A 12,171-nucleotide genomic window follows, 5' to 3' on the forward strand; every position below is an offset into this window, starting at 1 on the left:
TAAAGAGACTTTGTCTGTTGATCAGTTAAAAATAAGGCCCAATTAAATCCACTGAGATTCAATGTTAAATAACAATAAAACTGTAAAACTTTCAAGGGGATGAATACTTTTAAGAGGAAATGTATGTTATATTTAGGAAGGAAGTGATTTTTGAGTAAGGAGTCAAAGGAGCTCTACAATCATAGTGGTTTTGACTAGCAAACATTGTGAGAAGACCCCTCAGGATATGAAAAGATTTTCAACATTTTTTTGGTAACAGAAGAAAGTGCATTTAGCAGGAGACTATGGGATGGTTGAAAGTGCCCAAGAGGGCTGATGAGTTGTTCATCAAATGACATCTGGTAGTGGAAAATAAGCGCACTGGGCTAGAATTCTGATCTGAAGAAACTGTAGTGGGCACTGTATGAAGTGTAAGGGGACATCTGACAAGGTGGTATTCAATTTGAGTAGGGTCATTGTACATGACATAAGAAGGATGTGTCTGACAGAGCAATGCAGCATGTGCCTAAGGGTTATTTGCCTGGAGGTGTGGAAGTCTTATGGTGGGCGACTGCACGTACCTTTGGTTGAATTCAACATACTGCCCTGAGGGCAACCTAAGAGATCAGCACACACTGTCATGCCTCTACTGGTGTTGCAGAATACATCCATTCATCCATCCATCCATTTTCCAATCCGCTGAATCCGAACACAGGGTCATGGGGGTCTGCTGGAGCCAATCCCAGCCAACACAGGGCACAAGGCAGGGAACCAATCCTGGGCAGGGTGCCAACCCACCGCACGACACACACAAACACACCCACACACCAAGCACACACTAGGGCCAATTTAGAATCGCCAATCCACCTAACCTGCATGTCTTTGGACTGTGGGAGGAAACCGGAGCGCCCGGAGGAAACCCACGCAGACACGGGGAGAACATGCAAACTCCACGCAGGGAGGACCCGGGAAGCGAACCCGGGTCCCCAGGTCTCCCACCTGCGAGGCAGCAGCGCTACCCACTGCGCCACCGTGCCGCCCTGCAGAATACATCTGACAGAATTGTAGATTGTATAATGTACACAGGACATTATTGTATTTATGCAAAGTGAAAGGTCTAAAACAGGGCATTGCAAAGGGCACTGCTAGAACATGGAGCAAAGGATCTGTAAAGGGACACTTCACTGGGCTATTCAGGATTCATTGAGAGAATTTTACAAGGCAATATTGGACGCTATTTTGAATACAGGCAGGTTTTAAAAGGCACTGCATGATTTCCAGCAGAAAGGCACTGTAAAATATACAGAAGTGAATAGACATTGTGGATTCTGTCAAGAATATTTGGTTTTCCAGATTGTCCTGACAGTGTCTCTCACAGTCATGTTACATAAGATCAGTTGACATGACACTACTGGGACTACAGAAGGCATCTGACAGAGCACTGCAGGAGTCACAGAGAGTATCTGACAGGATGGAATTTAAAAGGGCACTGAGGACATTTTAAAGAGGGCATTTGACAGGGCACTAAACCCACATGGAGGGTGAATTTAAGTGGACACCTCAGGATCTGTGAAGTGTTTAACATTAGTTTGCCACTACTGTGCTCACTAAAAGCATTTTAAAAGGTATCACAGGATTTACAGGCTTTTTGATGGGGCACTGAAAAATGTGCAGAAGATGAATTTGACAGTAGAGGTGTCATAAACATAAAAAAAATACAATTTGCTAAATACAGCTCACAATATTTAATTTGTGTTTTATTTAAGTGTTTTGGTTTAGGATTATCTAGCTGTAGGTTTTAGTATGATAAGTTTGACATTTATCAAGTAATATATATATATATATATATATATATATATATATATATATATATATATATATATATATATATATATATATATATATATATATATGTACTGTATAAAGCCCGGGGTGTAGAGATGTCAGGTAATTGAAAGGAACTACTCTGGGCATCTCTCTCCTAGGAGGATTCGTTTTGCCGACCTGCTCACATCACTTGTGCATTAGCAGCAGGACGAAAAGTAAAAGGGATACCGTTTTGCCGATGTTAGTGCCTATGCGACTTTGTCTTTCTTCTGAGGTTTTGTTTTGCTGATGTGTTGGCCTCAATTGTGTTATTAGTGGCTAAGCGAGTTTTCTGTTTCCTTACCTTCCACCTTTCACTTCCGGGTCAAACAGACACACACACTTCCACGCGTAGACATTTATATATAAGATATAAGAATATATATGTATATATTGTCACAGATGGCCAGGGTCCTTGCCTGGCCAGGACGCCTCTTCGCTGAGAGGAGCGGGGGACCAAGCATGGGCAGAACAGTACCTTCCCCAGATGCTAGATGGCAACCCCCATGGGTTGCAGTGGTGCCTCAGACTCTCACAGGGCTTCATGGGAGATGGAGTTGTCTACAGCCCTGTTGGGATCCAGGGGTGCCGCCAAGGAGCACTGTAGCTGGTCCAGAGCCGGTATGGGCAATTCTTTCATCACAACCAGAAGTGCTGCTGGAAGTAGGTCATCAAGCACCTGGAGCACTTCTGGGTAACTTATAAAAGATGCCAGCAGACAGTACTCGGGGAGCCAGAGTCGGGAGGAAGGAGACAAATCTTGCCGGGAGGAGTGGAGGAGAAAAAAGAAAGAGAAAGTATTGTGTTGCTGTGCTTAGTGGGAGTGTGTGTTCCTAAGGGAAACGGGGAAGGCGTTGCCCACAAGTGAAGAAAGAAATAAAAACATTTGTGTTTTGATCAATGTGCCTCCTGCATCTGTCTGTGTCGGGTTGAGTGGCTGCTATGCACTCCACATTTGTCACAATAAATATATATATAAATTTTCCACATTAAATGGTGTTCCAAAATGAAGCATATTTTATAAATCGTAAAAGAATACTAGTCCACTCTTGCCTTTTATTATACAGGTGAAGGGTACTGTAATGCCATTATTAAGAACAGCCTTAAAACTTACCACACATGTCCATTTTTTAAGTATTGATCTGCATGTTGAGGTTACATGCATATTACAAAGCAGGGTATCCATGTTATTTGAAATAAAGCAAAAAGCAAAATATTGTTGTGACATTGAGCCCTTTTAATAGGAGCCTGGCTCTGTACTTAACTCTGCCACAGTGATCCTTCAGGGCCAGGGTGTCCATCACCAAGTGCCATTATTGACATTACTGAATGCTGATGCCCAAATTTTCACTTCCAGCTGCTTTGTTCTTTTGTCTGCTCGTGCATAATGCCCAGATCACCTGGGGTCAGTGATAGCCTGTATGCCACTCTTTACCCCGACTATGTGAGCCAAGCCAAGGCCAGGTTGTACACCCGTGACTCGCTGTGTGGCTAAACATCAGGGCTGATGGCATATACCAGCTAGGAGACTCGTCCAAATTGCTTTTGAAATACTGCGTTTACACATCCACTCATTCCCCCATTGGTGCCTCTGCTTTTTTAGGGTACTGCAGGGCTGTCATTCCTGCCTCACCACATATGTTCTGCATGGAGTATCCATATTCTACCCATGTATTTACAAATTGATTTGTATCAGTTTAATGGCAGTGAGTTTACTCACTCCAAAACATTGTCCTCAGTTTTTATTTTCATAACCTCAGCAAGAGCAACTCATTAGCATTAAAAATGTTGATTATTGGCCTGTGGTGCTTCAGTTTTCTCTGTCAACGCTCTGCATTTTTAATTTTCTGTCTATTTGCTTATCATACATGTTCCCAATACACCATGGAAACTGTGATATGTGGGTGGCTTGGCTCTTTCAAAAATCTGAGTCTTATATTTAAAATTCCAAAATTTAGATTTATTGTTATTTGTACAATGAAACTCTTACATGCTCTTTTCACTACGTTGCCATTTGCCGTGAATCTCACTCTATACGCTTTTCAAAATAACAACACAAATCGTAATGGGTGAAAAGTAAGCTCAGTTTAGGAAAAAAATAATCCAATGATTTGAGCTAATATCATTTTGTTTGTTCTGTCAGCAAGCCGGCAGATTAACTTCTTGAGTAAAAACTGGGAGATCCGTGTCAAAACAAAACAAAACAAAAATAAGATAGAAAGACAAATGAAATCAAAGCCCAATACTGGAGACAATAATCATGGTTGAGAGAACAAGAGGGCCAAAACCAAAAGAACACAAAAGAAAAGAGCAGATCAGATAAGGATTTGATCTACTAGCCATCCTTATATCCTCAGAGGCCACGTCCCTAGCAATCCTGGAAGCAGATCTAACGACAGAAATAAACAATAATGGCATTTGAAAACCCAAATCATATTAAATCTTGACACTGTTGTTATACACCACAACAGAACATAACCACTGAAGAAACAGAATTGCAGAAAGAAAAGCAGCATAATAAGCAGAATAGAGCTTGGCAAAGTAGGGGTGTGGATGTCCTTACTTCACACAAGAAGGCAGTGAACAGAAAAAGTATTCTTACCTCAAGAAAAAATAGTTTCCTAGATGGCTCATAAAACATGGAAGACATGTTTTCTTAAATCGGAACCTTTGCTGCTTCAAAGTGGACATTTTTAGTAAGTTTTAAGGCTTTTTCTATCACCTATGCAGTCGTGTACCCTTCAGGCCCATTGTAAGCTGCAAGAAACATCAACGTAGTTTTAAAATTTATAGAAATATTCTTAATTTTAGAACAATATTTTATATGCAAATCAATATATACAATGATTGTGAAGAAATAAGTTCAGTTTGAACAATATCAAACATATCATTTAAGTGAATAGACTGCGTGCCCAGAGCTCATAAGGAAAGCTTGCATTGCTGTATTATGTGATCAAAATGTGCTCAAACCAGAAGAACAGGCAGGTCCAAATGAGCTCATTAGAACATCAGGAGTGACATGACCAATGATTCATATATACTTCAGAAAAAACAGAATAGTGGAATGACAAGTGTGTTTTAAAAGAATTTTGGATACTGGGGGATATGGATACAGTATGTTAAAGAAAATTTTTTACCATTGGAAAGTATATGTTTAAGTTTAGATAATCTAACTAGTGTGTACATGCTTGTAAAAATATGTGAAATAAGAACTTGAGACTTTAAGATGAGCACATTTCATGGTTAGCTAAGCGTAACTTAACTAACAATCAGCCAAAAACACCATTAGGAACTTTTAGTTGTCCAGTTTTGGCTGATTCAGCATCTTGCATAAATTAAAGTAATTCCTTGACATTCACAGGGGCGCAGGACCCTCACGAATGTGACAATGCACAAATACGTTTTGGGCCCATGATTGCTACAGTACATTGCACTACATAAGAGGCAAAAGTTGCAAGAAATGAAAGATAGAATGATCATTGCACAATCAAATTACATACCTCTGAGGCTGGCTGCCAAAACAAAGATGTGAGGCGTCCCCCAGACAAAGTGAGTAATTCAGCAGTACTTTAGTGTACTAGAATTTTTTCATCCGTCCATTATCCAATCCGCTATATCCTAACTACAGGGTCACAGGGGTCTGCTGGAGCCAATCCCAGCCAACACAGGGCACAAGGCAGGAATCAAACCCCGTGGCAGGGCGCCAGCCCACCGCAGACTACAACTTTTTATAAAATGTAACATATTGTAATAAATCTGTGTGTATATTTATAGTAGTAAACGACAAAAATGATTAATATTACAGATACGAAAGAAATCCAAGAAAACAAAAAACAAATAAAACACTTGCAACACAGTCTAGTTTTGAAGATGTAGGTGATGGTGGTGTCATTATGAAATGAGATCCCCTGTGAACAGCCTCCTGAAAGATATGTGAAGTTTTGCCTTATCATGATGCTGATTTATGAGAAAATTTGTAGATGTTGGGAGCGCTCCCAGATGAAGACGTTTTCTAAGCTAGATGAAATTACATGAATAAACAGGACAAGAACATAAATCCAGAGAAAACTGTAATCCTATGTGTGTAATTGTATGAGTAATCCAATTGCACAGTGAAGCCTGAAACAAAAAGTCACCACAGATTGAGATCCTGCTGCTTTTTATGGCTCATTTTTAAAACTGGCGGCCTCAACTCTTACCTAGCAGCCCTCATGGCAACCACTGAAGGTGCCCAATAACACAGAACTCCCATAGTTGCTAGGATTTGCTGTTCATTTGAGTAGCAGAACTACAGCTTCATCTCTGGTTTTCTGCAATAGGTCTACAGTACATATACAGTAGGTCTACAACAGGTTTACATCTTGCCTGAAGAAGGAGCCTGAGTTGCCTCAAAAGCTTGTATATTCTAATCTTTTCAGTTAGCCAATAAAAGGTGTCATTTTGCTTGACTTCTCACTGCAATAGGTCACAAAATAATTTCCATGTAATTATTGGTAAAACTCATAAATTGGTGGATCCACAAATCTTGAATCCACTAATCGCAAGGACTGGCCTGTAGACATGTAAAGCACCCTATAAAGGACAGGATAGGATTTTAAAAAGTATTTTGAGAGACATCACAATTGCCAGAGAGAGAAGACATCTCAGTTAGATTTGACATTTTCGACTGTCCCAATGCTCACAACCATCATACTTGTTTGAAGAAGACAAAGATTGAAACAAATACTGTAAAACTATGGCCGCCCTATGCAAAGCTTTCTGCATCACCATCATTCGAATGGTTCATTTCAAATGTTTTTCATATATAATATGTATGCCTGTTTTTGCTGCAAATAAACATAAGTAATGTGTCACACATGTGTGCCAGAGGACCATCTTCCAGGCTCTTTTAAGGTAAGCACTACCACATTGGGATGAGAGGGGACACAGTCGCTAATAGTGTCTTCTATTTTGCCCGCAGTTCCTGAGAAGGCAGCCAGAGAGGTCAACTGACCACACCTCCAATGCCCAGACGAAGCCCTTCCCCTTCCTGTCTGGCACTATAAAAGTTTAAGTTTCCTGGAAGGTGGAGTCTCATTTAAAAGAGACCTTCACAGAGGATGAAGGTTTCGAGTGATACTATACATCTCCAGACAGAGAAACTAAAGTCTTGGACCACTGATGGCTGCCTTTTTTGTTGTGCCAAAACGCACTCACTGTTTTTTCATTCTGTATTAAACAGGTTCAGTCAGTTGGTGCCCCAATACTCTTTTTGAATCCATTCTGCTTTGTACCACCGGTTACAAATGATGGAAATAAAGTTGGAGTATTACATTGCTGAGGTTCCTTTGTTGTTTCCTGACATTTAGTAGTGACTGATGAGTGTTAATATAATGGACTGTGTTCATTTAGGTTACATTCTTCCAGTGGTAGAGGTCTGAGAGTGGACAGCCATACTTGTAAGGTTAAACCTTGGGTTCTTTTAGAATATTTGAGCAACCTTTTAGAAAACAGTAGTTTTCTGAGTGCAGAGCACCACATATATGAATTCCATCAGGACTGTGGCTTGTTAAGGTACTGAAGTTGAGGTAGGCAGACTTGGCCACTGTAAACCAGGCCATATGGGCACAATGGACACTGGCTGTGTTTCCCAGGAGCATAGGTGCCCATGATGTTTCTGATGCCTATACAGTATATGTTTCTGGTTTGCTATCAGAACAGGGGCCCCGGCACACTACTGCAATGCGGTGTTCACTGGATGTTCAAACTGTTCTTTATACAGCCTCCAGTTAATCCAAAATGCGGCTGCAAGAATTATTACAAGAGCAAGAAAATACGAACACATAACTCCAGTTCTTAAATCCTTACACTGGCTCCCGGTTAAGTTTAGGCCAGATTTCAAAATCCTCCTTTTAATATATAAAGCATTAAATGGCCAAGGCTCTGCTTACTTGTCTGAACTTATCATGACTTACAAACCAGAGCGCACATTAAGATCTCAAGATGCCGGTCTGCTTATGATTCCAAGGATTAATAAAATAACAGTGGGAGGTCGAGTTTTTAGCTACAGGGCCCCTAAATTGTGGAATGGTCTGCCTGCTACTATAAGAGATGCCCCTTCGGTCTCAGCTTTTAAATCCAGGCTGAAGACTCACTACTTCAGTTTAGCATATCCTGACTAGAGCTGCTGATTAACTGTACAGACTGCATCTCTGTTGTTAGTCATTAGCACTAAAACATAAGTAACATGATATTTAGAATTTGTTACTAATCCACACTTATTCTGTTTCTCTTGTTGTTGTGCCTGCCTGAGGTAAAGTCATCCCTGATGGAGGATCGCAGGAATTCGTGGGGTAGCGGGGCCCTTTTATCGGATTGGCTGGCCCAGTGCTGTTTCAGCTGTGGAGGTCTCCAGGACTCTAAACAAATCTAAATCATATTATGTGATATCATCTACTGTTAAATTCTGCTCCATACTTTTAATATTTTTATTTTTATACTGTATTGAGGATTTGTTCTGTTCTGTGTATTGTATTGTATTGACCCCCTTCTTTTGACACCCACTGCACGCCCAACCTACCTTGAAAGAGGTCTCTCTTTGAACTGCCTTTCCTAAGGTTTCTTCCATTTTTTCCCTACTAGGTTTTTTTAGGAGTTTTTCCTTGTCTTCTTAGAGAGTCAAGGCTGGGGGGCTGTCAAGAGGCAGAGCCTGTTAAAGCCCATTGTGGCACTTCTTGTGTGATTTTGGGCTATACAAACATAAACTGTATTGTATTGTATTGCATTGTACTATCATTCCCGGGGGTCTATGATGGCGTTAAGATGGCCCTGCAGCACTGTTCATGTGTTGCAGACCCCTATTTGAGCATTAAGTGCAGTGTGTTGGGTTAAGAGCACTGTGTTTGTGATGAGTGAATGTTAAATAGGTAAGTATTGTAGGATGTGCCTGTGAATCAAGGCTAATAATTTGGGCATTTCCAGTATTAACTTGTCCACTGATATAAAAAGAACTTTCATAAAGGTGCCTTTTATGAACACCACTGTATGCAGAGAAGGGGGCACTTAAAAAGGCATTTTTAAGGGTTAGTGTAGACTCTGCAGGGCATGATCTGTGAAGGGTATCTGACAGGACATTATCCAGTGTGCAGTGGATGAATCCTTCTGGATGTGTTTGGACTGGCAGTAGGGCATTTACTCTTCCTTTACGGGACTTACCAGGCAGGTGGCTTCTTTTTGGCTGCCAGGACAGCTAAGACAACAGAGAGAGTGGGCTCCCACATGTGATGAAGCTGTCTTTTTAGCAATTACTTCACCCTTTAAATGCACATGTAGAAATACACAGGAATATATTCACAAAGGTATCAAGTTGCCCACATGGGCACACTTCTGGCATTTCTCTGTTTGGCTACTTAAAGGGAGTCACAAAAGGAGACTTTTTGTAACGTTGATTTACCCATTTTGCTATGGAGCACAAATGCAGTTCTGGCCCATGAAGTCAAACTAACAGCCTTCAACGTTAAATTTTGGTCAGCATTTTATAATTTTACAGACATAAATTCACAAGTCACTTTAACACCAAGTTGCCTGACAGTAGAATATATAAAAATATTCTCAACTGAATTACTACATTTTATTAATGCTACGTTACTAAAATTTTGGGTGTTATTGAACCTTAAAAGAAAACCATATACAAGTTACCCCCCTCCCCAAATTGCTCAATCTTTAAATCCCCCCCATAAACGGAAGGCAATGTGATTCCCAATAAAGTCTACACCTGAGGTTCCCATTTGGGGGGCACGTTGTAAGTTCCAGCACTGATGTTCTTCACGCTGCACACCATCCACCATGTTTTGGTGAGTACGTGTCCATCATTTTGTAATGATCCTGGTGGTGATCTCAGGCTCAGGTAAATTAATGAAGGTGGCATCTGCTCATTTGACTTTTCTGAGCATGTAGCACCGACTGCTAGATTGCTTGAAATGCCTTTTAAAAGTTAAGTTGATGAAAACAGCATACAGTAGAACTAAATTAAACCTAGAATTGATGTGCCTGATATATCCAGCATGACCCTCCACCCCAGGGACATTGAGCCCTGATGTCTCATTTCATCAATGCCAGTGGTCTCTTCCCTGCCTACTGATCCATGAGTCAAAGTCACTTGTGCTTCCTCCCTGGACTGGATGGGCACAACTTCATTTCGGCACTGCAAATAGTCTCTCTTCCAGGGAGGTACTGGTCCATGGGTGCAGGCAGGTTGGTAATGGTCTGTATCATTTGGTGGGGTGTCAGCTCCGGTTTTCAGACCCGGCTGTTGTTCCCACACCAGCTGAAGGTCCTGCCCACCATTTTGTAAAATCGTTCATTGTGCTCACTGAAGTAATCGCAGAGCTTGCGGAGAATGCTGCGGTTAACAGCAGGGTGTGGGCGCCCCTTGGACTCATCTAAACACTTCTCCCGGCCCTCCGTGTTAAGACAGTAGAAGCCTTTGGTCTGGTTGAAATAGAAATTGGATCTCAAAATTCTCGGACGCAGTTTTAGAAATCGTTCTACTTTTTCAACTTCTGAGAAGGGGTCTTGGATGAGAACATCTCCATCCACAATGTGAATTTGCCCCAGGCTAAAGAAGCGCAGCCAGTTGGTGAGATGAACATCGTAGAGGCTGCGCTGAATCGCCTTGTAATTAGTGTTCAGCTTCCCTTTTCTTAGAACCAGTTGCTCCAGCGATTGAAAGGGTTTGCGCCTCTCTTTCCGATTATACAAGACTTGAGTGTAGTCCGAGATCAGCCTCTCAGCTGGGTCCCTCACAATTAGCAAAAGGCGAATGGAGCTATTCATATCATAGATCCGGGCAGGGGCTTTGGGTGATGCAAAATAGCCCGGCGTTTTCTCCACTGTCAGTTGATACGGTAACGACAATGGCATTTGCGCGAGGTACCAGCCAAAACCCCTCTCATAGTTCTCATCCAAGTTAAAAAAGTGAATTTCAGATCGGGCTACCTCAATGTCTGGGTGCAGGTTGAGCATCTCGAGCAAAGCGCGTGTGCCACCTTTCCGGACTCCTATAATAATAACACGAGGCATTCTCCGCGAGCTGTTAGCAGCCATAGCATTTGCAGCGGCTTCCTCTTCCATGGCAAGTTGAGTGACCATTTCAGCAGCCCTGATTACCTCGAGGCAGATACAAAGCTGCAAATGGAGCAACAGAAGAAGGAGCAAGGCAAGAAGAAGTGTGCCAATCATGGCTGCACTGGTCAAACAGAGGTCGCTCGAAGAATCACAGCTGACACGATATGGGAGATGTACAGTCCAGCAAAGCCCCTCAGGATCTCAGCTTTAGGATAAGAGGTGGCCACGTATGGATAAGAACAACCTGTTAAAAAAAAGAAAAACAAGAAAACATTGACATTAGTAGGGTGGAAGTGGGTACCTAAGAGGGGCACATGGCGCCAAATCTCTTTAATAACTATATCAGTCAACTAAATTATTGTTATTATTATTGTTAAGCCAATAGACCTATTCAAATTAGCTGTGGCTGGTGCTTTGGGTGCTGCCCAATAGCCTGGCATTTTTTCCCATAACTAATATTAGAAATTGTTACTTCAATTACAAATTAAATATTCAAAGGCACTACAAAATAATTCAGATATACTGCATTGAACCAACCTATAAAGCAACTGATTCAGTCATCAATGAATGAATTGACTGCACAATCAACCAATTATAACTAGTTAACCTAATATGAGGACCACAATGATGAACATTATAAGTATAATGTGTATGATGATCATTATAAATATATTTTATATGATGATACTACACTGGAACACCTAAAAAAGAGATTATGCTGTGTCTAGTAGTTTGCTAATTTATTATTATCATCCATGCATCCATTTTCAGTAACATTATCTATCTACCACAATGACTAAGCCTACCTTAGATGGGACAAAAATCCAAAATTTGATACCCATACACACTGCCAAGCTCACAGTGGGCCAGTTTACAGCTGTCAGTGAGCATGTCTTTGGAATGTGTGGAGTAATGAAGTTCCTGAGAAAAAAGGGCAAGGAAAGAACAAGAAATTTGCACATGATAAGTGGAAGATGGAGAAATTAAGCCCATAGCCACTAGAGGTGAGGTGAGAAGCAGAAATAACCACTGTGCTACTGTGGCCTCCCTATTATAAACCCACTTAGTCTGATTTAAGTTTGTGGGTGGAGGGCCAGAGGCACACACCCATCCTCCGAAACAGTGTGGCACCAATTTAGAGTCACCACTTAACCTACATATGTTTGAAGATGTGTGTTGGGAACTGAAGTACCTGAAATATATAACAGAAAGAGCATGAAA

The 12,171-nt window shown here is 41.2% G+C and overlaps 1 protein-coding gene across 1 annotated transcript in view; it reads right to left on the reverse strand.

Moving 5' to 3' along the window:
• Positions 1-9,342: 9,342 nt before the first annotated feature.
• The window catches only part of LOC114645429 (heparan sulfate glucosamine 3-O-sulfotransferase 1-like), a 69,087-nt gene continuing 66,258 nt past the window's right edge, over positions 9,343-12,171 (reverse strand). Inside the window, exon 2 of the mRNA XM_028793289.2 lies at positions 9,343-11,194. Within this exon, the coding sequence (XP_028649122.1) occupies positions 10,123-11,064 (942 nt within the window). The 5' untranslated portion in view covers positions 11,065-11,194 and the 3' untranslated portion in view covers positions 9,343-10,122. The remainder of the gene's footprint in view (positions 11,195-12,171) is intronic.

This window comes from Erpetoichthys calabaricus, chromosome 1, assembly GCF_900747795.2.
Source record: "Erpetoichthys calabaricus chromosome 1, fErpCal1.3, whole genome shotgun sequence".
Lineage (NCBI taxonomy): Eukaryota > Metazoa > Chordata > Cladistia > Polypteriformes > Polypteridae > Erpetoichthys > Erpetoichthys calabaricus.